We start from the raw sequence: 27268 nt of genomic DNA, 5'->3' as shown, positions 1-27268 counted from the left end.
CTATAATTTGAGTTTTGGGTAAATATAGCATCATAGCTATTGATATGTTTATCTTTGTATTAATTTCCTTCTTTCAATATCCCAGTCCCGTTACGGTGTCAAATTCTTATCACTTTTCTACGCCCAATTCTTATAGGTTAAGTAAAATTTTAGCTTCAAAAAGTGATACATCTGCAAATGAGTTTTTTTTATCTCAAAATTGAGTAAACTTAGTTGAATTTATATGTCATTTTAACAGACAGTACTGCTATTCTAACCTCTAATTTTTGACGATCAAACGCAAAGCTAAATTGCGCAGGTGTCGCTTTTCTAAAACAGTGAATTACGAACCCTAGACTGAATTACTAATGATACACATGGAAGAAAAGTGAAATTATTGCAGATTCTCCTAACTTTTATGCAATGTATTGACCAGAAATATGTTATTTTTGCTTCCAAAGTTGAAAATTTTGCGTTACTTAACCTCACATTTGATCGCCAATAACGTCAAAAAGTACCGAACAGACTATGTATTACGAAGTAATGAATGTTAGTGAGAGTGGAGATAGCAAATATGGTACCTACTAAATAATTCTAATCAATAAAAATGTCAACTATACAGACAATTCTGCTCAATTGATGATTGCATTTGTCTATTATAACTTTTTTCTTTCGATCTTCGATCATATATTGTTTGACATTATGTCATAAATATCTTTTTTCATTATTAAAAATAATCTAAAACAGAATAAAACTAAACAGCATCTGCAGAAGTAATCATATCGGCATATGATATAATTACCTTTTACCTTCGCTCGCGTAGGTACGTGTATAATCGCCGTTCTCACAACGCGAACAAAACAAAAAAAAATCATCTCCGTCTGGAAACAATCTTTGTCGCCGCCAAAATGCACCCCATGACGAAGCTCAATCATAAATAGTCGACTAGCAACTTTTTCGTCGCTCTCTTTGTTCCGAAACAGCCGACGACGGGCCATGCGAACGCCACCACTGCAGCCACTTGTCATCCAAATACTACCCCACAGTAAAAAAGCGAGCCAACATCTCTGACCCCCATTGTGCGTTGAACCCCATTTTGACATTCAAAAGTTTGTAAACATAAACTTTTCTGGACCAACACTTGAAAAGCGCGTAATATTTTCCTCAACAAAAAAGAAAATTTTCGAAAATACTAGTAGAATTATGAAAAAATCTAATTCTCTTAGCTGAAATATGTTACAATAAATAAAAACGTGTTCAAATTAGGCCGCAATTGGGGATGTAAAGAACTTTTTTGTTAAAGAAAAAATATCACTCGTAAACTACGCCTAAATCAAATGTTTGACCTGAAACAGATGATGACTTCAAAAACATGGCCGCATCGCAGCCGGTTGCACCACTGTTATTAGTGTTACAGTGCACATGTCTGCGCACCGCGATAGCGCTGTTGGTAAGAGAGAGAGGTTCATTGTTTGATCTTGCATTCAAATCTCTGTCTATTTTTGTCCTGCGACTGGCAAACATGAAATGGGGGAATAGGGAAACTGGCAATACGTAGAACCAGTAAAGCTTCTATCGTCCCTCACTGCAAGTGCTGTGATAGCCTCATTGGTAAAGGCGGCTGAAAATTTACGATAGCAGGATTGGAGGTTCAAATCCCGTCCATGTTTGTAAGTTTTATAATGAATTCGAATTTTTTTTATGTTGCCTATTATTTTCTAAAAATAGAATAACACACTTAAAATAATTACCCAAAAATGAGTAAAAAAGTTAGTTTTTACCCTAATTTTGCTTTCGGAATGTTATCAATAACTTTTTAATATCAAAATTTGTTATTGAAATATTTCCCAAATTCACTGTTATTAAGTTGTTATTGCCATGTTAATAAATTGATTTTTCAGGAACAAATTTTTGTTATGTGACTTGTTATTTTGCCGCTTATGACAGACAAGTTTATAACTCAATATGTTATGTTAATAACATGAAAATTACTAATTCCATTATGCAGTTATTTTGCCAAAATAACGCATTTTGTTATGCTGTTGTTATTCTCTTCTGCTCGGGGGATATGGATGGCAGAGGGTTCACACATTGGTACGTGGATGCCAGGCGTAAGGTGCAGTGAAGAGAATTGTCAGACAAAAGAGGCACAAAACAAGCAACAAAGAAGGCGAGGCGATTACTCTTTATCCCAACTGGTAACAGATAATGACATGATCTCGAAAGCGGAAGCGGAATTTGTTGCGTACTTTTCAACTCGTGAATAATCAATTATTACCAACCCAAAACCGAACTTTTTGAGGAAACGTCTTTAGCAGCGTTGCAGTGTTTACCGACTTAAAGTTACCGCTCGAAAATCACAATGCAAGCCTTAAAAATCTTTAAACTCGTGGTGTACGATCTTTGTCCTATTCTGTTCAAGTTGGGACAAACCTACAAATTCAGGTTGCGACATTGTCGTTATTGCTGCGCGATGATTGAATTTTGATTCACTGGTAAGGTGATAGATAGGTGATTGATAGCCGAGCCGATTATTACTATGAAGCTTAAGCGGCACAGTTCACTTGATTGCATAACGTGTAGGCGTTATTTGATAGATTGACACTGTGCTGTGAAAGTTGGAAGGAAGGGGAAACGGCTTTTCAACCGTTTCTGGTTCTAGCGATGGCTATGAACATATGAATACACATGAGTTGTATGTATAAAGAGGAGAGTATAGAGAAAGTGGATAGGAACATATAAAGTAGAAGTAATGGGACGGGCCAGGGATTGAACCCAGGATCTTCTTCATATGAATCAGAAGCGGTAGCCACTAGACCACCCAGCCCGTCTTCGTTTGCTATTTGGTAATTGGAGGGGCTTCGCGACAACGTATGAAAACCAAGGAAATTTCACGTTCTTACAATTTTTTTTTAATAGTTCCTAGTGTGTCGTGTGGATGTGGGTATGATAGTTTATGCGGCGTGTAAGCGAGATTATTCAACTAGGCCTACAGTGGTAGACATTCGTTTAGCCGAGGCATATTTTTTCTACTTTTTTCGCAACTGTAATAATTTTATGTTCTTTTTTTAATTTTTGAAGGATCTTCTAGGTAATTCGCATTAGTCAATGGGATGAAACAAAATATTATTTAAAATACAAGAAAAATAGAAAATTTGCATAGACATTCGTTTAGCTCAATTGTACATACATTTTTTAGAATTCCATAATAAAAACGATCAAATTTCGAATAATATCCAACACAACCATTTTGAATGGTGACCTGCATTATAAATCGACTTGTAAATCATGAATTTGATCGTTTTCAGAAGTGTTGCCATATTAATTTTACATGCATCTCATATAGGAAAGTTATAATGTTAAAAATGTTTCCAAATTGAGATTTTTTGTAGTTATTTTCATCGGAAGTGTTTTAAAAGATTCCAATAAAAGTATCACGACGAGTGCAGGTCGAAAATCTACGAAAACAAAGTTTTTAACAGGAAAAAATGCCGCAAACCATCAAAAAATCACAAAAGTATTGTTTTGATGAAATATGATAGTTTAACTTGCATAAATCATTGCGTTAACTACACTGAGGATACTGTACGTATGGTTTTCATAGTTTATATCTTATAAATAAGTTATTTTAATTTTTTTTCATGATTTCATAGTTCTCGTATGCTTTTCATACACTGAGCAGCGAAATCGATAAGACTTGTCGTATGAAAAACACCATAAAAAGTTTCGTATGAAAATCATAAGATGTATTATGAAATGCCATTACCGAAAAACAACAAAACCTTTTATTGGCTTCTAACCACTACATCTTTCGCAGTGCCGATGGTCGCATGAGCATAGCACGCGCTCTCTAATCTTAGCGTTCCTGGTTCGAGTCCAGGTTGCGATTTTTTTTTAGTTTATGCGAAATCTTTCATAAAAATATGTATGATAGTCATAAGAAATAATTTCAATTTTTATACATTATCGGTATGACTTTCATACGTGAGAGCTATGAAATACATACAGTAACAGTATGACAATAATAGTTGGCGCTTAGAATCCAAAATCAAAGTTCGTAACTATGATTTTCGCAAGAAATTCTTATGGCAAAAAAACATAGTTGGTTCGTATTATTTTCGGAGTTGCGGTATCCTCAGTGTACTATAGGGCACTGCATTGTTTTGATATTGTATGGGATTTTGACGTTTCTTGGCCTTGTTGTTTACAAAATTTCTGTAAGAGTGAAAGAGAAGGGAAGAATTTCATGCAGTGCCCTATTACGTCTTATAATTGCTCCCAATATCTGCTAGACTGTATTCTGGTTGAAATAACATACAATGGACGGCTCACATTTTGAGAAATGGCACCCAAAGTATTCAAATTTCTAGCATGAACTACTTGTTTCAGAACGTTCTTCTAAAAAAAAATCATGTTAAAAATGAATGTGGTTCAAATCTAAAACTCATTCATAATATATTTCTTCAAATTGAATAAAGTTATTCAATGTTTCGACCATGTCATGTATTTTTGTATGACCATCCGCTTTAAAATAAACAGGGTTCAATATTTCTGACTCTTCTTTCAGTTCTTTCGCTTGGCAGTCTTCAAATTCATTTAGTAATGCTTGTATTATACAGTTATACGTCAGAGGCATTATGATACGTCTTTATTACTACACAGAACTATTTATTTTAGCTTTCATCAATCCCATTTTGATGTTTAATCAACCGAAATCCTATATACTTTATTTTCTCACGACATTTTTTGCAATAATTTAAACATTTCCAACAATAATTCTGTGTCATATTTTAAAAACAACTAATCTAGCTTACATATGAGTGTTTACAGAAAGCATTTTCCTTAAATAAATTAATTCATCATCGTTTCTCCTTATCGGGACAAATTTTTGCAATATTTCTTTGAATTTCACAAATAAATAAACTTTTTAGGTCAATTATCTTGCTAACACGTCATAAACTAAATGCGTTGGGGTATATCCTCGAAATACACTCGCGAAATTACAAAAATTCTATTGAAAACCAATTTTTCATTCTCCTCGGCTAAACGAATGTCTAGGCAAAAAATGACATTTATAGGGGTTTTACCCTCGTTTTTGTTTCAGTATATAAGTAAGTGATATAAGATGTATCACCTTTTCATAAAAAAGTACTAGATATACTATCAATGCCATAAACAAGTTTTATCATAAAATCTTTTGTATGAGTTTCCTGATACTTTTTTGAAAATTCTTGGGCCTCGGCTAAACGAATGTCTATTACTATATGCTTTTGAAGTAATGGCATACGGGGTTGTGATGTTCGAAAATCAAAACGCATCTGAAAACCCCTTGGAGCGTCATGAAACCTGAAACCCCTTGAAGACCCTTGATACTCTTTTGAAGTTTCCGAGTCATTTGGCCGATTCTTATTTGGCTGAATGTTTTGCCGAAAATAAAATGAACTAAAATGATCTTGTGTTTTAACCCTCTTTTGGAATTAGGGTCATTTTTCACCCAAACCGTACACTACGTCAGTGAGCTGCTGCCAACGTGATGCAAAAGGAAGGTTAACATAGTATAATGGTACGAACGCTGATACGAGACATTTTTTGACTTATGTCAGTGCATCAAAATTCAGTCGAAGTATTACTCAAAAAATGAGCAAAAGGAAAGAATGAATGTTCAGAAGAGGAAAAATCAAGGGAAAAATCTCAGATGTAAATGTTAGCATAGCACCACTTTTACATTACTGTTGGTAACCACAGTTACCTTTGAACCCAACCTTTAAATTTTAATCATAAACATCGTTAATAACCAGACATTCTGCTAGATGGCATTCGACTAACTGACGTTCGGTGAAACGGTATTCGGCCAAATTACCAGACAACCCTCTGAAGCCCCCATGAAACACACCTCAACCATATCAGAAAACCCTCTGAAACGCCCAGAAAGTCTGAAACTGTCGTTTATGAAACTTACTGACACCCCCTGAGATTATCTGAAAATCTCTGAAGCGCCTTGAAACCTCCTGAAACGTCCTGGAGTCCTGTTCAACCCTCTAATATTGATATGTATTAAAATACTTAAATTCTTAAACCTCAATTTTCATTCCTAGTTCAGGCAGTTCAAAATAACATGAACTTTTTGGTGCTCTCGTCTAAAAACGATCATTCCATCGTTCTCGCATTTGTATTGTAGGGTTTTCGTATGTATAGAGCTACCTATTGAATTGTCATCAGCTAGGCCACCAGTTAATGTTTACGTTTGCTATTATATAACTATTGAAAGTGAAAACACCAAGGCAGTTTTTGGTTTCGCTCCCGAGAAATCCCAGTTTTTAGTGAGTTTTTACTCGCCAAGGTGCGTATAAACCGTTTCCCGCCGGTAGAGGACATTCCCGCGAGTAAATAAGCACCCGTTCGATAGAAGTTAATCCGTTGGTGAGCTGAAAACCCCGAAGCCTTTGAAAACCCCGTCAAATCCTCGAAGATCCGCTGATACTCTTAATACCCCAAATACCTCCCTCTGAAACGCACCATGAGTCCCCTAATACTCCATGAAACCTTCGAAACGGCCCTGAAGCACCCTGCCTTAAGATTCGCTGAGAAAAACCAGAATCGCCTTAAAAATCTCCTGTAAATGCTCTCAAACCTAGTCTAATTCATGAAATTCTCCAGAACCTCTGAAACTTCTTGGAAACCACTGTAAATCCTGAAACCTCTTTGAAACGCCCTAAAACGACCCTGAAACCTCTTGAAACGTCCCTGTAAGTCTCGTGAAACCCCTTGAAACTTCTTTGAAACCCTCTGAAAGTCCTTGAAATCTGCCGGAACCCTTTCAAAACCCTCCTTTGTAACCCCTATTACTCCCCCCTGAGAACCTCTAGTTCACTCTTCCACCTCTGCCTCCCTTAGATCTTCCTGAAACTTTCTTTTGCTTAACCTTTTAAATGCCTCTGGGCGGTCTTGCTATACTTATCGTCATCTTTTGTATTCTCTTATGCACAAAACATCTGCCGAGTATTACTTCCCGATGTCTCAAAACAGCAAACTGAGATATATTGACGGCTTTTCGGGCCCGTATGAAGTTGATCACCAATATCAACTTCTTTTCCCGATCAGCCTAGATAGCTGTGTAGTGTCGGTAGCGGTTAGTTCAACTGGCTAAGAATAGCACTACGGACCGCCTGTTCCAGTGGTAGGAATCCACTAATCAGGTGACCCCTAATTCATGGTGTTATGCGGCTTTATGCTTACCGTGCCTAGGAATGAATGGCTAGGGGGGTCTAATAAAAACCTAACCGCAAACGGAGCCTGTGGAGTACCAGTGTTCGCAACCATTGCGAAGAGTTAGCATTTCTACATAAATCATAGATTTCGACACATTAAATAGACGTAATTATCTGCCTCTTTCCATGCACTAATAGCTTATCAAGTTCAATCAATGAATCATCACAGTAGACTGTCGCCCTGTATAAACGAACCAAAAGAGAATACGCAACCTAACAACTGATAAGGTTAGGACCCTACTGCACCACGCAGTCGTAGGCTGATCACGTGATTCAGAAAGAAAGCATGATAAGGTGTCGATGTGTGATTCCTTTAGGTTTAGAATTAGTATATAAGCACTACTTGAACCAACGAAATACATGATCTTTTGTCAGTCGAAATAGTGCGTTTCACTGTGAAAGAACTCATCCTCGGGAAGTGACTCCTCTACCAAGGTGGATTTCAATCCTCTAAGAAAGCCAGGACTTCTAATGCAAGTAACCAGCTCTTAGGTTTTGAATTTTCATCTCAGAAGTTTCACTTCACCTCTTCGACAATATTTTATCTGAGCCACTTCAGTAACCTTACGCTCTCAAACCATTAGAGCAATCGGCCTGAAGTTTCGCAAGGATACAATATTTCGAAAGGTTCGAGATTATTCCGCCAAACTGCAAACGTAGCAGTGTGTCCGTCTCAATCAGCCGATTGAGACGATTTCATCGGCCATTCATCAAGGCCACTCATCGAGGCCACCTTCAGCCGAAGGTTCCGCCAGTTTCCACCAATGGTCAAGTATCGACCAACCAGGGCACCCTCCACAGTATTTGCCCTTACTGTGCTAACCGGAGCAATAGCGCGGTGGACCTTGTGTTTCTCCGAGACAATCAGCTGCCCTTCTTCAATCTCATACTTGAGGCTGAATAAGGGCGGGATTATGAAGATGTTATTAATTAGTTTAGATTTTCACCTATATGGTTTCGCATTATGCGTTTTACACAGTGTATTCTGTGCATCCTCGCCTTTGGCGCACTCAATTCGATACCGATCTGGCTTTATTGTTGCTGTTCTTTTTTGTGCTGTGATTGTTAAGAGTTTAATCTTGCCTAGTTTGGGTAGTGGCTACGGTTAGGATAGCTCAGATCAATCTTCAGCACAAAAGAACAGCAACGATCAATCTTTGTAGACTTATGCAAAATGGTACAGCCCAAGTGGCGTTAGTCCAAGAACCTTACTTTCGTAAGGGGAATTTCTATTTAGGAAACCTTGTCAATCCGGTGTTTGCTACTTTCAGTAAAAATGAAATGGCAAACTCACGTGTCATGCCTCGAGCATGTGTGCTTGTCAACAACGCAATCGTTGCTACACTCATCTCTGAACTAACTACCAGAGATGTATGTGCTATCATAATAGATGTATCTGTTGGAAACCTCAACAGGAAATACGTTTATTGTTCGGTTTATTTACCGCATGATGAACCATCCCCTACGGATGCTTTCAAGCAAGTCATTGCATACTGCACTTCAAAAGGCCTTCCGCTAATTGTTGGTAGTGATGCTAATGCTCACCATATAATCTGGGGCAGCTCAGACATCAATTTGAGAGGCTCCAGTTTGATGGAATACTTGAGTAGTACAGATCTTGGATTACTTAACATAGGCAACCGCCCAACCTTCATGGTATCTGGTAGAGAGGAAGTGTTAGACATAACGCTTTGCTCTAGCAGAATTAGTCATGAGCTGACCAATTGGCATGTGTCAGATGAAGAATCTTTATCTGATCATCGTTACATCTTGTTTGAACATGTGAATTTTACTTCGCAAACTTTGCGTTTCAGGAATCCCCGGTCAACCAACTGGGATCTCTTTACCGATTTGGTTGCAGCCAAATTTCATGGATACTCACCATCAATTGACACTCCAAGTGATTTAGATGATGCCGTTGATACCACAACGGCCTTCATCATGGAAGCTTTTGAAAAAGCCTGCCCTCTGCGGTCTGTGAAGACCACAAGAGGAACCCCTTGGTGGAACTCCGATCTGGCGAAGCTTAGGAAACAATGTAGAAAGAGTTGGAACAGACGACGTTCGGCTGGATCGGAGGCTTTCAGGTCGGCTCGCAAGGCCTACCAGAAAGCTCTTCGGTCTGCTGAACGATCCGGCTGGAAAAACCTTTGTACAAATGTTTCCAGTCTGAGTGAAGCCAGTCGATTGAACAAAATCCTTGCAAAATCTAAGGATTTTCAAGTGAACGAACTTCGTTTGCCAAATGGTGATTTCACTTCCTCTGATGAGGAAGTTTTAGAATGTTTATTCAGTACACACTTCCCCGGATGTGTGGATATTACATCTTCGGATGAACCTGATGTCTTTTCTTGTAGTTATGATTCTTTAGCTTCGGCTCGGAGTATCATAACTTTAGAATCGATTGAATGGGCACTTAATAGCTTTGCTCCTTTCAAATCTCCTGGGGCAGATGGGATTTATCCTATTTTGCTTCAGAAGGGATTTGATCATTTCAAACATGTTTTGAAACAACTACTTGTTTGCAGTTTTGCTACAGGGTATATTCCCAAATCCTGGCGGGATATTACTGTGAAGTTTATTCCGAAAGTGGGTCGCGCGTCGTATGAAGAAGCAAAGAGCTTCAGACCTATCAGTTTGACCTCTTTTCTTCTGAAATGCTTAGAACGCATTGTGGATCATCACATCCGTGATGTTTATCTGGCCAATGTGCCTCTTCATGTGAACCAACATGCTTACCAATCTGGAAAGTCCACTGTGACTCTTTTACACAAAGTTGTTTACGATATCGAGAAGGCATTCGCTCAAAAGCAATCCTGCTAGGGTGTTTTCTTAGATATCGAGGGTGCCTTTGACAACGTGCCTTTCGATGCCATATTGGAAGCCGCACGGGGTCATGGTATATCCCCAATGATTTCCAATTGGATTCACCAAATGCTCAAAAACCGACATCTCTTCTCGACATTGCGTCAAGCGGCGATTAGGAAATTGAGTGTTTGTGGATGCCCCCAAGGGGGAGTCTTATCACCACTTTTATGGAATCTCGTAGCAGATACGCTATTGAGGCAACTCAATAATAGCGGTTTTCCTACTTATGGTTTTGCCGACGACTACCTAACATTGTTAGTCGGTATGTGCATCAGCACCCTTTTCGACCTGATGCAAAACGCTCTTCAGGTAGTTGAGGGTTGGTGTCGCCAATATGGCCTTTCGGTAAATCCGAGTAAAACATCTATTGTTCTTTTCACGGAAAAGCGAAACCGTAATGGTGTTCGAACTTTACGTCTCTTTGATTCTGAAATCAATGTGACTGAACAGGTAAAGTACGTTGGAGTCATTCTTGATTCCAAGCTTTCCTGGACACCTCATGTTGAGTTCAGAATCAAGAAAGCTTGTATGGCCTTTGGGCAATGCCGGCGAACCTTTGGTACAACTTGGGGTCTAAAACCCAAGTATATCAAATGGATCTACACAACTGTTGTTCGGCCAATATTGGCCTATGGATGTCTTGTGTGGTGGCAAAAGGGCGAAGTGAGAACGGTCCAATCAAAGTTAGGCCATCTCCAAAGGATGTGCTTAATGGCGATGTCTGGAGCGTTCTCTTCAACTCCCACGGCAGCGCTCGAAGTTCTCTTTGACGTTGTCCCACTACACATTCATCTCAAACAAGAAGCACTTTCTTGCACTTACCGTCTATGGGTACTCGGTTTACTAGAGGAAACTCCTGTGAACCGCAGTTCAACACACACCTCGTTGTTTCCACTTTTGGTGAATTGGGACAAAGTTGTCCTTGCTCCAAGTGATCTTACAATTGCTTGTAATTTTCCATATAGGACATTTTCCACGAAATTCCTTCCCGGGAAGAGTGGACATCTGGTTATCTGGAGAGAAGTATTTCAGACGGCATCGTATGTTACACTGATGGCTCCCTTCTAGAAGGTCGAGCAGGTGCTGGTGTTTATTCTCGTGAACTAAGGCTGTATCAGTCTTATTCACTTGGCAGACACTGCACCGTTTTTCAGGCCGAAATCTTTGCTCTTATGTGCGGAGTGCAATCAGCACTTCAGCAGCACGTAATGGGCAAAGTAATATACTTCTGTTCAGATAGCCAGGCTGCTATTAAAGCACTTGCTTCGGCCAACTCCAGGTCGAAGATAGTTATCGCTTGTCGAACTCAAATTGAGGAGCTGAATTCAGCAAACGCTGTTCACCTTGTATGGGTACCTGGCCATTCTTCCATCGCTGGAAATGAATTGGCTGATGAGTTAGCTCGCACTGGAGCATCACATGACTTCATTGGCCCTGAGCCAGCTATTCCGGTATCCAAGTGTTGGGTGAAGCTTCAGATTGACACCTGGGCTGCCACTCAGCACAAACAATACTGGAATAGTTTGGAGTCATGTCGTCAAATAAAATTGTATTGTACTGAGCCATCTCTAGGGGTGGCAAAGTATCTAACAAATCTGTCAAAGCAGAATTGCAGCATGCTGGTCAAAGCATTGACTGGCCACTGCCGACTCAGTTATCACATGGCGAATATTCAGCAAGCTGATTCATTTGCATGTGATAGCTGTGAATCCGATTATGGAACTTCGTATCATTTAATATGTAACTGTCCAGCTTTTGCGCAATTGCGTTTCCGAGTACTCGGGAAACACTTATTAAGTGAAACTGACTTCAGAAACCTGAATCTTCAGGACGTTCTGTTGTTCTTGACCCGCTGTGGTAAAGAGCTATAGGCTCTCTTTACGCTTTATGCATTATCACAGTGCCCTTCTCAGGGCGCTGTTCGAACCCATTGTGGCACGCTTATGCGTTATTACAGTGTCCTTTTCAGGACGCTATGTGAACCCATTGTGGTACGCTTTTGCGAGTATGACGATCCTATTCCCTTACCAGTCCTTTCCCATCTCCTATCCTTTTTCCTTCCCTTTTCCGTCAGGTAAATGATGAATAGGCTCGTGTTCATGGCGATGGCACAAATTTCCCAAATGGAGGAGAACGTGCCTCTAGAGCCGACCTACTGATACCTGATACCTGAAATCCTGAAACCTCTTTGAAACGCCCTAAAACGACCCTGAAACCTCTTGAAACGTCCCTGTAAGTCTCGTGAAACCCCTTGAAACTTCTTTGAAACCCTCTGAAAGTCCTTGAAATCTGCCGGAACCCTTTCAAAACCCTCCTTTGTAACCCCTATTACTCCCCCCTGAGAACCTCTAGTTCACTCTTCCACCTCTGCCTCCCTTAGATCTTCCTGAAACTTTCTTTTGCTTAACCTTTTAAATGCCTCTGGGCGGTCTTGCTATACTTATCGTCATCTTTTGTATTCTCTTATGCACAAAACATCTGCCGAGTATTACTTCCCGATGTCTCAAAACAGCAAACTGAGATATACGCGAATTTTGCTTCAACGTTGTTTCTTTCGCTACGGACAAGTGTTTTGAAAAAGCAGACGAACTCATCAGGATAATGAGAGATTTACCATTTACCATTGAATTTAAAAAAATCTCAAACATTCAATTTACTTTAGCTATGTGAAGAAAAATGGGTGGGACTGTAATATCGTTAATTATGAGTACACCTGAAAATTGCTGTATTTGAAACTGTTTTATTTATTATGTAAATTAAATTCAATTACATTGTTTATTGAACATCAGAAAAGCCCATGACATCATTGTAAATTTAATTTTTCGTGGATCTTGCCACATCTCGCACTTTCTTCTTGGTGTTCTTCATAATGTTTTGGACAACCGTTCCGACGACGGGTTTGCTTGGGTTGACCCAATGTAGGACCTTTGTGCTTTCAGATGATTCGCAGAATTAGTTTCTGGAGACATTCCTTCCCGTATATTTCGACGATTTCATACCACATTGACAAATTGCTTGCCAAACTAACACATTTTCCCATTTTTTTTTCACAAAAATGATTTCTCCTAATTCGGAATATCCGTGCCACGTTTCACAGTGAAAAGCTGTGCCCCTGAAAGTGCCTTGTAGTCCAATTTGACATACGTTTCATCATCCATTATTATGCACATGTAATTTTTACTCAAAACATCTTCGTACAGCTTCCAAGATCCCCAGAATCCACCAGAATTTGACTGCATTTTTGGACATTTCTGTTTTGGGTAAGTCTTCAGGGAATTACGCTCCTTGGCGCGCTGAACCAGTTGTTCCACTTTTTTTTGTGCAATCTATGATCGATACCGTATCACAATAGTTCTAAAATCTGGACGCAGTGATCTTCACCCGACAAACGAGAGATGATCGATACCTCCTATTTTCTTTTATCGATTTTACAAATTTTGCTGTCTAAATTTGACTTGGACTCACCTGTTTTTTTGCCGCGTCCGGGTGAGTCTTTCAGTGTGTTATGCATACCGAATCATTTGTTAGCGTTTTGGACAACAAAAACCCTAACACATTCAACTTTTGCTAATTTTCTTAGCGATGATCATTTTTCATTGCAGTACCTGGTCACAATCCATTTTCGCTTCTCTTCCGTAAACATTTCTCGCATTTCTCCGCTTGAGAAAAACTTTAACTTTTAATGAAGGTTATCGTTTGTTTACAACGTTAGCAACACATAGACACATAGCAGTTGTAAAAAAAGACACGGACACCGTCTTCAGCCAGAGGCTGTACAGACTGAACGAAACTTAACACTAGACAACGGACACGACACACATTACAAGCACCAGTGGATACGAAGAAGAAACATTTCTTGCGAAAAGTTCCATCACTCGGAGCGGGAATCGAACCCCCACCCCATGGCATGGTACGATTATACGCTTGGTGACGCTAACCGCACGACCACGAGGCTCCAATGTATAGTTTTAAAGTATAGTTTTTTTTTAATACAGAGCCTCAAAGGTGTACTCATAATTAACGATACAGTCCTTATAAGAAGAAGAAAATCCTATCTATTTTGTCCATCAAATGAATTTACAATATTCAGTGAAGTATTGCAAATTTTGACTTATTTTTCTTTGTAGATTAAGATTTGTGAACGATTTACCCATGCCAAATGAGTTCAGTGTCTAGATAAATTAAGGAGGTTTTTCCTTTACCCTAAATCTGTTATTACACCATTTAGGAAAAGTTTATCTAGTTCTAAATCTCCCACTCTAAATTTCAGAACATCAACCAACCGAAGGAGCTCCGATTCCTGGACTGGCAGGTCACCCGCTGCGGCACACCGGTCATCGATCTGTCCTACTTCATCTTCTGCTGCACCGACACCGAGCTCCGCAAGCGACTGCCCGAACTGCTGCGAAAGTATCACACTGCCCTGGTCGAGCGGATCGATGAACTTGGAAGCAACGGGCGTCGTCTGTTTCCCTTCGACACACTGCAAACGCATTTGGCCAAGTTTGCCCGGTTCGGTTTCGGTAGGTGCAGCACCATGCGTCTCCATTCTCGCTGAGCGTAGATACTGATGACTGATGTTTCAATTTCAGGAATGGCCCTCATGACCCTGCACTCCACCTGCTGCGTAGAGAAAGACCTTCCGGACGTTTCCGCCGCCCTGGAGTCCTCCGAACTGATCGACTTGGACAAGTACACCAAAGATTTGCTCTACAATCCGGCCTACATCAAGAGGATGACCGGCGTCTGTCGGGATATGGTGCGATTGGGTTACCTGTAGCTTTTAATACCTATACAAATTAGCTTTTAAGCGAGGAACGGATTTCCGTGTTCCGGTTTGGACAATAAGGGTTGCGATAGATTTCTAGCCTAGCGTAGAAACGTACTTAGTCAGTATTGCTTCGGATTTTAACGCGTAATGACAGTATTCTGAGAAAGTGATTCCGTTTGCAATCGAAGATTGTTCTTTCGGAATCAAACATTTACGAGTAACAAAAGAAATCAAATCAACAAAAAACCGATCATAATCAAACATGGCACCTGATGCAGGGAAATAAGATATAAGAATCGCATAGTGAGGATATCCAAAAGACAACAACAATCGACTATAAATTACGAATCGTAATTGGCACAGTTGAATCATCACATTCTAGTGATCTGGTTGTACACAATTGGTTACATATGTGGAAAACAAATATGATTAGGACGCGCGATAGAAGGCGGCTGCTTAGCATTGTACTGTTGTTAGTTACTGCACTCTTTTAAATTAGCACAAGGATACTCAAAATTGTGGGATAGAGTTTAGTATCGTCGTAATTTACGTTTACTTCTTTAAGGAATTTTAACCAGAACAACAGATATACGTACACAGGAAAATAGTTCACTGCAACAACCAATAGTTTCACCATTTGTTCAAGTTTTTATTAAGAACAAGGATTTTTATTACGTTTAAAGTCAAGATCTAGAAATACAATTTTATGTCCAACAGTTTCATTGAGAGTTTTGTGTGATTATGATGACGTACCTCCAGTAGGGTAGCAAACTTATGTGGAAAACACCGTTTTTCCCCATGAATCAATTGTTTCGGACTCTCAGAAGCTATTTTCAAAATTTGAGCGAAATCTGTTGAGTCTTAGGGGGTGCTCAACAAGCATGAAGTAAATATGGTAAAACTTGGCCATTTGGTATGCAGACACTAATAAGACGCGACGCGAGACAGGACCGGTTTCGAGCTCGTTGTTGCCCATCGACAGGACGATGTCCGACCCAGCAATGTCGCGTTGAGTTAATAACAGGTAACTATACTAGCGATTGTAGAGGAAAGACTGGCAGAAAATCGACTACCGCAAACGTTATCATCCCAATAAATAAAACTATACTACAGACAAATATACTCCTCCTCTTCTTGGCGTAACGTCATCACTGGGACAAAGCCTGCTTCTCAGCTTAGTGTTCAATGAGCACTTCCACAGTTTTTAACTGAGAGCTTCCTCTGCCAATGACCATTTTGCATGTGTATATCGTGTGGCAGGCACGAAGATACTCTATGCCCAAGGAAGTCAAGGAAACTTCCTTTTACGAAAAGATCCTGGACCGACCGGGAATCGAACCCGTCACCCTCAGCATGGTCATGCTGAATACCCGTGCGTTTACCGCCTCGGCTATATGGGCCCAGACAAATATACGTATCACTTGGAAAAAAAAAATGCGATTTAAATTATCGTCACGAAAACACAAGCGCCGAATGCTAATTATCCTGCGTTTCGCAAACTCACTGAGTAGATGGCGATAGTGAGCAAACTTCAAACAGGAGCAAATTCAATGCGAGTGCCGTGAGCGAGCGATTTGCGAACTGCAGAACATTGAATTATTTGTTAAAAAGTGAAACGATGGAAAGAGAGTAGAGTGAGACGTCTGTTTGTCTGTGCGGCAACAATCGGTCCATAGCAGCCTACGTCTTATAGGACGATGGATCTGCGAAGACGCCGAGGGACGAGCAAAGTAGAAACCCTACCACTTTGCCTGCAGCTGGACAGCTAACGTGAAGTGGGTGCAAGCAAAGTCTCAGCTAGTAGCTCTGGATATAGCAGTAGAAACTGGACAGACAAGATTCACGTTGAACGATGTGCGAACCAAGGGGCTTACAGAGCAGAATCTAGATCTGCCACGCCACTAGCCCAGGACTTCCCACATCTGAAGTCTTCCTCGGATTCTAATTATTGGGAACGTATACGAATACGTCACGACCACGTTGAAGTCGCGAAAAATCCCAAAGGACTCATTAAAACTAAGTCACGGCTTGGGTGGACAGTGCAGTGTACGGAGTGCAGAGCGAGCACAATGACCGGACACACAGTTTTACATCAGCAAATCCCATAATGACCAGAAGCTGCAAGATCTAGTGAAGGAGTTCTTTGTCTTGGAAAGTCTAGGGGTCGATACTATGCCATGCCCGGAGTCATTAGATATACAATGAGCGAAGCAGATTCTGCAGAACACCATAAAATGAGCTGGTCAACTATTCGAGACGGGGCTTCTTTGGAGGTATGATCGCTTTCAGTTTCCGGACAGTTACCCGACGTCTTCAGTGTCTGGAGCCATGTATTTGGAAAGATCAGACATTTGGGGAGAGTACAGTAATGCAGAGGTTCAAACACCAACCGAAGGGCTACATACACAAAGCTACATAGGTGGAACTTGGTGAAGCAGATTCGAAGCGGACGTGGTATCTTCCATTAGGAGTGACTGTCAATCCTAAGAATCCGAATAAAATCTTTATGCGGTGGCTATGGTTTCATGAACCGTAACTTTTGAGGAAATAGGATTAAATTCTGCGCAGACTTGAAGGAAGTGTTCCGTCAAATACGAATTCGTTCGGAGGATCATCATATACAACGGTTGCTGTGGAGGCAAAGCCCTTCGCATGTCCCGGACGTCTACCTAATTGATGTCGCTACATTCGGAGCAACCTGCCCACCGTGCTCAGCACAGTCAGCTAAAAATCTAAACGCCGAAGAATATGCGGCAGAGTTTCCGCCACTGACCCATATTGGAAGATCCATTTCCAATATTTCTAGATATTAAGCATGGATCGAGATCAGCAGATGATCGTACAGTGCTAGGTGAGAGCCTAGGATTCTTTCCTAAGCGAACCATATCCACACATCAGTGTGGACTTCCCACCTTTGGCACCGGAAGGTGACCGAGCACCGGCACATACGAACTGCTCAAGCGGAGTAAGCCTAGGCGTGGCGGGGGACCAGCAGTGGGCTCTGCTGGTCCTCTTCAGAAATTCCACACATCCGGAAGCAACTCTGTTCAAGCGATATGGCACCGCTTCCAAAGTGTCACAGCCCAGTTAGAAGTGCCTCGGGCACATCAGGAACGATGCCAGTAAGTTCCTGATTATGGTATACTATATCGCACTACTATCGGACCCATACCGCATCCCTCCCGATAACGGGAACTGGGTAGCGGATAAGGCCAAGCTAGCGGCGATCTGTACAACCGGTCGTTTTCCGGTCCAGGAAATAGTTTCCACGTCGCACGAGGGCTTCGCAATAGCGAAGATCAAAGGGGTATACTACTGAAGTTGTTATCCCCCTCCCAGGTGGACGATAGACCAGTTCTCGTCTATGCTGGAATCGTTAACAAGCGCAATGGTGGGATTGAGTCCCGTGGTCATCGGTGGAGACTTCAACGCCTGGGCGATTGAGTGGGGTAGCCGCTTGACTAACGCGAGAGGTTGGGCCTTACTCGAAGCTATGGCTAGACTAAACGTGGATGTCGCGAACGTAGGCGACAAAAAAACCTTCAGTAGGAATGGTGCAGAGTCCATCATTGATGTGACCTTCTGGAGCCCGGGTCTAAACCCTAGCTCGGACTGGAGGGTCGACGATGGATACACGCATAGTGACCATCTGGCGATTCGATACAGAGTGGAACACGGAGGAAGACGGCCACAGCCGAAGGTCATCGACCGTCATCGGGGATGGCTGACCTCGCGATTCGATAAGCCGGCATTTGTGGAGCGATTGTTTATGGAGAGTAACACCGACGATCTATCCAGCGATGATCTTGTCGGAACCCTAAGCCGTGCATGTGACGCCGCTATGCCAAGGCGATCCCTACCCAGAAATGGACGCAAACCGGTGTACTGGTGGTGTCCAGAAATCTCAGAACTCCGCGCATCCTGTTTAAGAGCTAGAAGGAGGATGCAAAGGGCTCGTACCGATGAGGATAGGATTGAACGAAGCGAGGCCTGCAGGGCGGCTAAACTGGCACTGAATAAAGAGATTAAGGGCCGATTTCTTCACCTACCCGGCTTAACGACGTAAGCCTGGTTTATCTTAAACCACACTTAAAGTTAACCCAAATTTTTAAGCCAGGTTTAAATATTTGCATTTCTTCACACCGGCTTAGCAAATGAAGGCGATGGCTTACGCTAAGCCAAGCTTAACGAATTTTCCCATATCATTCCAGTGACTTTCCATTGGAAACGTCATTTTAAGCCGCCGATATTTTGAAATGCCCGTTATATGCAGTATGGAGTAACAACAACAAAACATCCGCTGAAATTTGAGCAGGAAAAGCGAAATCGCTCGGTAAATTTTTCGGATGCAGAAGGAAATTAATAATGATGAACTACCTAGACTGTTGATATTTTACCCAACGCTAGTATCGAAGATCTTCGATTTAGTACCTACTTCATATGATCGTTCCACAACATTTGGTGTTCGAATTTTCCTTTCATTGTACAAAGTTGGAGTACCACATTGCAGAAAAGGCGTTGCAATGTTGCTTTGTGTTTTGATATCCAGAATTGCCTTCGAATAATAATCTTCATTATCGCCTTGTTAAAGTTGCATTTCGATAATGACTTTTTGAAAATGTGTTGGTCGTGTGATGCTTCAGAGTCTAGACCATTTTTCGAAAAAGGAAAATATGATCGTGCGTTACGGCCCATGAAAAAAATTTAGGAACTCCAGGGAGTTCTTCAGGAATTTCTCTTAAATAGCTCCAATTTTTTTTTTCTATGGATTTCTCCTTGAAGGAATTTCCTCTAAGATTCCTCCAGAAATTTGCCTTGCGATTCCTCCAGAAACACCTCCAGGGGCTGCTTCAGGAATTTTTCAAGGACTTTCTCTAAGGGTCCCTGCGGGAATTCTTTCAGAAAGTTATCTACGATTCCTACAGGAGTTCCTGCATGAATTTCTTCCAGGGATTCCTCAGGAATTATTCCAGAGATCCCTAGAGGAATTTCTCCAAGAATTCCTCGAGGAATTTTTCCAGGGATTTCCCCAGAGATTCTTCCACAAGATCCTCCAGCAATGCATCCAGGGATTTCTCCAGTAGTTCCTCTGAGATCCCTCTAGGAATTTCTCCAGGAACACCTTCAGGGGTTCCTGCAGGAATATTTCCAAGACTTTCTTTCCCTTTGGGAATTCATCTAGGAATTTATCTGCGATTCCTACAAGAGTTCCTCCAGGAATTTCTCCGAGGATTCTTCCAGGAATCCCTCCAAGGATTCCTCGAGGAATTCCTTCAGGTTTTTGTCCAGGAATTCCTTTGAGATTTTACCAGAGATTCCTTCAAGAATACCTTCAAAGTTTCCTCTAGCAACTCTTCCAGGAATTCCTTTAGGATTTTTAAAAGGATTCTTTCAGAGATTTTTCCACTAGATCATCCAGGAATTTCTTCTGGAATTCCTCTGAGATTCCTCCCAGAATTCCTCAAGGAATTTGCCCAAGGATTCCTCTAGGCACACCTCCAGGGGTTCCATCAGGAATTCTTCCTGAATTTGTTTAAGGAATCCCTTCGGGAATTCTTCCAGGAATTTATTTGCGATTCCTACACATTTTTTCCAGAAATTCTTGCAGGAATTTCTTTCGGGGATTCCTCTAGGAATTTTTTCAAGAAATTCTCCAGGATTTCCTCCATGGATTTCTCCAGAGATTTCTTCAGGGATTACTCCGAGATACCTCCAGGATTTTTCCAGTGATTCCTCCAGAGATTCTTCCTTCGGGGAGCCCTTCAAGCATTCCTAGAGGAATTCCTTTATGTTTTTCTCTAGGAATTCATCTGAGATTTTTCCAGAAAATCCTTCAAGACATCCACCAGAAGTTTCTCTAGGAATTCTTCTGAGATAGCTCCATGAATTTTTCCAGAGGTTACTCTGAGATTCCTCCAGATATTTGTCCAGGAATTCTTTCAGGAACACCTCCAGTTATTGCTCCAGAAATTCCTCCAAGAACTCATTCAGGAACTCCTCCAGGGGTTCCTCCTGGAATTTCTTTAAGAGATTTTTCCAGGGAACTTCTTTCTAGGAATTTATCTGTGATTCCTCCAGGAATTCCTCTGCAACGAGTTGAAAAACATTTTTGCAGTGAAAAATAAATCACTAGAATATGATAATTTCTATCAGTACCATCGTGCTTATGAATCATATTGTAATTTTTTTGGTATAGTATGAAAAACTAGTCCGTTGTGATACGGCAAGTATAAATCAAATTTCATAGTGCTGAGTTGCGAAAAGATATTTAAAATCCACTTGCGTCATTTTTAGGTAGTGGAACTTATGTATTTTCAGCAGTTTTGTTTTCGTCGTCATAAAAGGTTTTTTGAAACCTATTGAACTCAAAGTTGGCCACAAATCCTTCCAAATTAGGCTGAATGATATGGCAATGTTTCAGGCATTTTGGCCAACGAAAAACCCCCACGACAAAAAGAACAAACCTGCCGATAATAGCCATCGTCACCCTATTAGGTATTCAAAAAAAAGTCATGTTTAGAAGTACACCACGACTAATACTTTTTTATATTTAGAATTATGAGTCAAAATGTTGAATATTGGATGGGCTAAACGTGCTTTGAACTAAGTTTCTGTAAGAAATCAGTGTATAAAAAGTTATTTGAAGATTTTTTTTAGTGTAATTGTTCATTGTGACCTGACATTATGGAAAGGACTGGATTAAAATAAATAGAAACTTCATTTCAAATGTGCTTTCGATTTCCAAGCAGGATGACAAATTTGCAAACACGGTGCCTTTTTGAAGACTTTCAATCTAATGTAAAAACTTGATTGTCCCTGGATGTAGATTATCATTTTCTATATGATCGCCTCCATCCGTATCCAAAAGTTTTACAATTGTATCGTTCCTAAGTGCACATGTTTCATTAAAAATATTTTCTGCTGTTTCAAAAATGTATCCATGAAGCAGGTGAAGAAACTCAAACTCTGCTATTTGCGGCTTAAGCCTGGCTTAGCACTGCTAAGCCACCTCAGAGCACCGCTTAAAATAAGCCACACTTAACGTAAACCGTAGCTTTATTAAACCGGGTTTAGTGGTTAAGCCGAGGTGAAGACATCGAAAAAAAGTTAAGCCTGGCTTAAAATTTTGCTAAGCCTGGTTTAAAATTTAAGCCCGGGTGAAGAAATCGGCCCTAAGACTCGTAAGCGGGCGTGTTCGAAAATCTCTGCCAGGCAGCCAACACGACCCCATGGGGTGATGCCTACAGAGTAGTCATGGCCAAAACGAAGGGCGCGTCAGCACCCCCAGAACGCTCCCCAGAGATGCTGCAGAAGATCGTGAAAACGCTGTTCCCGCGTCACGATACAAGACCATGGGCCCCCGTTCCCTATAGCCAAACCGGCCATAGCGAGGTAGCCCCGGTGACGAACGACGAACTCATTGCAATAGCGAAGTCGCTTAAGTTGAACAAGGCTCCGGGTCCGGACGGTATCCCGACATTAGCCATCAAGACGGTCATCGAGGCTAAGCCTGACATGTTCAGAATGGCTATGCAGATGTGCCTAGACAGAGGCGAATTTCCGGAGAGGTGGAAAAGGCAAAGATTGGTTCTACTGCCCAAACCCGGGAAGCCACCTGGCGACCCGTCGGCATTCAGACCTATCTGCCTGCTGGACACCGCCGAAAAACTGTTGGAACGGATCATTCTGTCGAGGCTGATGGTCTATACCGAGAAACCCGATGACTCTGGTCTCTCGGATAACCAGTTCGGCTTCCGGAAGGGTCGCTATTAGGGCTGTAACCAAAACGGCCGAGATAGCGCTCCAAAAGAAGCGAACAGGAATCCGCTATTGCGCGGTCGTCACGCTGGACGTTAAGAATGCGTTCAACAGCGTCAGCTGGACCGCCATTGAGTGCGCAATACACCACCTAGGAGTCCCGGTTAGCCTATGCCGGATATTGGAGAGCTACTTCCAGAATAGAGTGCTAATCTATGACACCGAGGAAGGCGAGAGGAGCTACAAAATCACCGCAGGGGTACCACAGGGGTCCATCTTGGGCCCGGTACTATGGAACGCGGCGTATGATGGCGTATTGAGGCTCAAACTTCCACCGGGCGTAAAGCTGGTCGGCTTCGCCGATGGTATTACCCTCGTGGTATACGGCGAGTCGATAGAGGAAGTGGAACTGATAGCAACTCACGCAATTGGCATAGTGGAGGATTGGATGAGGTCGAGACATTTGGCACTCGCGCACCACAAAACGGAGGTGGTGGTGGTAAACAACCGCAAGTCTGAACAGCAGGCAGTGGTCACCACAGGTGGATGCACGATCAACTCTAAGCGCTCACTGAAGCAATTGGGGGTCATGATCGACGATAAGCTGAAATTCGGAAGCCACGTAGAATATGCCTGCAAAAGGGCAAGCATGGCGATAATGGCATTGTCAAAGATAATGTCTAACAGCTCGGCAATAGTCTCGAGTAAGCGTAAGCTGCTCGCTGCAGTAGCGGTCTCCATACTACGGTATGGCGCCGCTGCATGGTCGAAGGCGCTAGTGGTTAACTGAAACGTGAAGCGACTTGAGAGTACCCACAGGCTGATGTGCCTTAGGGTGGTGAGCGCATACCGCACGGTCTCAAAGGACGCGATATGTGTGCTAGCGGGCATGATGCCCATAGCTTTAGTGGTGGCAGAGGATGAAGAATGCTTCGAGCGACGCGGCATAAGAGGTGCGAGGCGTATCGCCAGAACCTCGTCTATGCTGAAGTGGCAGAGCGAATGGGATTCCTCCAGCAGGGGTAGATGGACACATAGGCTCATACCGAGCGTGTCCAAGTGGACGAGCAGGCCCCATGGCGAGGTGAATTTTCACTTGACTCAATTTCTGTCAGGCCATGGGTGCTTTAGGTGGTATCTGCACAGATTCGGACACGCAGGCTCCCCCGCATGTCCGGAGTGTGCAGACTGCGACAAGACCGCGGAGCATGTGCTCTTTGAATGTCCACGTTTCGTGGAGCAAAGTTCGAGTATGCAGGAGGTATGCGGTAGAGATATCACGCCTGACAACATTGTTGAAAGGATGTGTATGGGGGCGGATAAGTGGGACTCCGTTACTTCCAGAGACGAACCAGCCAAGGGCTGAAAGTCTCTCTAATAAAGACAAATCAATCAATCAATCCGTTACTTCCACGGTTTCTCGAATCGTACTTGAACTACAGAATAAATGGCGAGCCGAACAACAGCTAGTTGAGTTGGCCCCCCTTCCCCATCCAGGAGCTTGAGTTCAACGGGTAGTCTAAGTACTAGCCAGGACCCGAGCCTCCAGGGGAGAGTGAACAACTTAAGGCGGCAGCTGGTGGAACGCTTACTATTAGAGTGTACTCATGTCCCCCCCCCCCCCCCCCTTCTCGAAGTCATCCCTAACGGGCGTACCGCGAAGGTAAGGAAGAGAGAGAATGAGTTTTTAGTGGGTCGATCCCCACATCACCCGAGGAACCACCTCTTGGGTATCTGTTACAGATTTTCTCATTCTATAAAAAAAAAAGATGATCGTACAGTTGAGGGACAAATGGTCGTCTTGGACGAATCTGTTTCAACGACTGGATGAAGTTCGTATTTCCCGCTGTTATACACAATAATCGAAACGTGCGCAGTGAGATGTCGCCGACCTGCAACTACACACACATGCCAGCCATCGTGGATGCCAGCGAGAAAGCGTATACGCTTGTGTAGCGTGTATTCGAGCGGAGTTTACAGGTGTAGTAGAGGTAGCTTTGGTCTGTGGAAAATCGAAGCTAGCTCCTGTAAAAGCTAGCTTATGGCAGCGGTGATCAGAGTTCGATTGCTGAAGACGATTCGTAACGGGCATTCGAGTATGATAGGCAAAGTGATTATGTGGAGTGCGGTAGCCTATAAGTTTTGATTAAATCATAATGTGCAGCGAAGAGTGAAGAAGGAGTTGCTAGGAACGGGGCTACTGACGTAGCAAGAACTAGCACAAGCGGAGATCAGCATTTTTCAGGTGGTACAAAGAGAGCAGAACCCAGTACTTTCCAAGAAGCTGAAGAAGAATACATAGTATGAAAGGTGGAGCGGACCTGGTGTGATGGTTAGAACACTTGACTATCACGCCGAGGACCTGGGATCGAATCCCACTCCCGACAAACTCACAAAATGTGAGTTCTTCCATCGGAAGGGAAGTAAAGCGTGGGTCCCGAGATGAACTAGCCTAGGGCTAAAACTCTCGTTAATACATAGAAAAAAAAAGAGTATGAAAGGCGGTAGACTGTAACGAACGAGTAAAATTCGGACGCTATCGCCATGGGCGCGTGCACATATCATAAGGGGTCGTCCATAAATGAGTAGCTTTTTGGGGGGGGAGGGGGTGTTTGTGATTTTGTGACGAAGTGTGACGATAGGGGGGTAGGGGTTTGTGATATGCTACGTAGCTTTCTACTAGGCCTATAGAAAAAAATATTTCATAATTAATAAACTTTTTACTTGCATTAAGTATTATTATCCAGTAAATAAAAAAAATTGCATGATTTTTTTTCCATTCACATTATTGTAAATAACAAATAATGGAAATAAATGTTGGCTTAATTTGTTAAGACATGCAGCTATCGGACGCAACAACTGTATCTGAGAAAGTGGTTTTGAAATCCTGCGTAAAGAATAATTTAGGGTATCGGTTCCCTTCTTAAGCATGTGGCTCCCATTTTCATCCTACGAAAAACAAAGGATATAAGCGCTGTTTGTTTTGTTTCTTATTTTTGTATTTTTTGTTAGAAGTGAGCACCCATGAAAACAAAAAGAACGGAATCAATCGGTGCCGTAATCGCTTGTTTTCGAATAGGATGAATATGGGAGCGTGAGATTAATTATGGAACACATACCCTATTGTGTTTGCAGACAAAAATCAATTTCGCTGAAATGCTTCTCAAGACCAATAGTTTGCTGCTTGGTATAGAGGTCACTGCACGCCGCTAAGGTTACAAAGGAAAATTTGTCTGGTATTACGGTAAGATTCCAAGAGTTCCTTATATAGTTTCTACAGGACTTCCTCGAAGAATTCATCCAACAATTTCTTAAGGAACTCCTCTAGCAACTTTGTAAGGAATTTCTCATTATGTTCTTCATAGGTTTCCCAAACAGGAGAAGGATAACATTTCCACAGGAATTCCTACTGGGAATCCCAGAAAAAAAAACTTCTGAAAACATTTCAAAAGGATCTGGAGGAATCTCAGAAGGAACTTTCAGAAGAATTTCAGAAGGAACTCCTGGAACAATCATGAAAGGAAATAGAGAAATTTCAAAAGAAATTCCATGAGGAGTACCTGGAGCAATTTATATGAAACTTTCGGAGAAACCTTGAATAAACTTCTGGAAGAATCTTAGATGGAGATATTTGTAGATTGTCAGAAGGAACTCCTGGTTTAATTTCTGAAGAAAGCATGGAAGAAATAATTGAAAGAATCCCGTAAAGAATTTCTGAAGCAATCCAGAAAATAACTTTTGGGGAATCACAAAAGAGTATCTGGATAAGAAAATCCTGGAGGAATTCCAGAAGCAACTATGGGAGGAATCCGTAAAGGGATTCCTCGCATAATTCTAAGATATTTGTCCTGGAAGAATCCTGGATGGAGTAAATGGAGGGATGCTGGAAAAAGTTACTCAAGGAGTTCCGGGAAAAAATCCTGGATAAATCCTAGAAGGATGTCCTCGAGGAATCCCAGAAGAATCCAGGAAGGAATTCCTGAAGGAATCCAAAAAGGAATACCAATCATAGAAGTAGTTTGGAGATGAACCAGCCGCGGGCTGAAAATCTCTAATAATAATAATAATAATAATAATAATAATAATAATAATAATAATAATAATAATAATAATAATAATAATAATAATAATAATAATAATAATAATAATAAGGGTTTTGAAAGAATACCGGAGGGGTTACCTACCGAGATCTTGGAATGTATATCTGAGTGAATTCCTGAAGGAAGCCAAGAAGGAGCTCCTGGAGGAATCTCGAAAGGAACTTTTTTAGGAAACACAGAAAGAAGTTCTGATGGAATCTCAAAAGAAATTCCGGTTAAAATCCCTGTAGAGATGTCTAAGGAAACTGATGGTGGAGAAGAGGAGAAAAAAACATTGAAAGAACTCCTGAAGGAAACCATGGATAAACTTTTGGAAAATCCTTGGGAAAACCTTAGAAAAAAAACTCCTGGAGGAATCTAAGAAGAAATTCTGGAATGAATTATTGGAGGGATCTCTGAAGGAATACAATAAGGAGGAATTTTCTAATGGAATACAAAAAAATCATTGGGGAAATCCCAGAAGGAAGTGCTGGAGGAACTAAAAAGGGAGACATTCTCAAAAATGGGAATCCCAAAATAAACTT

General features: G+C 41.6%; 1 protein-coding gene across 1 annotated transcript in view; it reads left to right on the top strand.

Annotated features, from left to right (window-relative positions):
• Positions 1–15608, top strand: part of LOC109429485 (uncharacterized) — a 54985-nt gene extending 39377 nt beyond the window's left edge. The window contains exons 3-4 of the mRNA XM_019705442.3: positions 14386–14638; positions 14708–15608. Coding sequence (XP_019560987.2) covers positions 14386–14638; positions 14708–14895 — 441 coding nt within the window. The 3' untranslated portion in view covers positions 14896–15608. The remainder of the gene's footprint in view (positions 1–14385; positions 14639–14707) is intronic.
• The last annotated feature ends 11660 nt before the right edge of the window (positions 15609–27268 follow it).

This window comes from Aedes albopictus, chromosome 3 (assembly GCF_035046485.1).
Source record: "Aedes albopictus strain Foshan chromosome 3, AalbF5, whole genome shotgun sequence".
NCBI classification, from domain to species: Eukaryota; Metazoa; Arthropoda; class Insecta; order Diptera; family Culicidae; genus Aedes; species Aedes albopictus.
The sequence above is the reverse complement of the archived record's forward strand: the minus strand, read 5'-3'. Positions and strand labels throughout refer to the sequence as shown.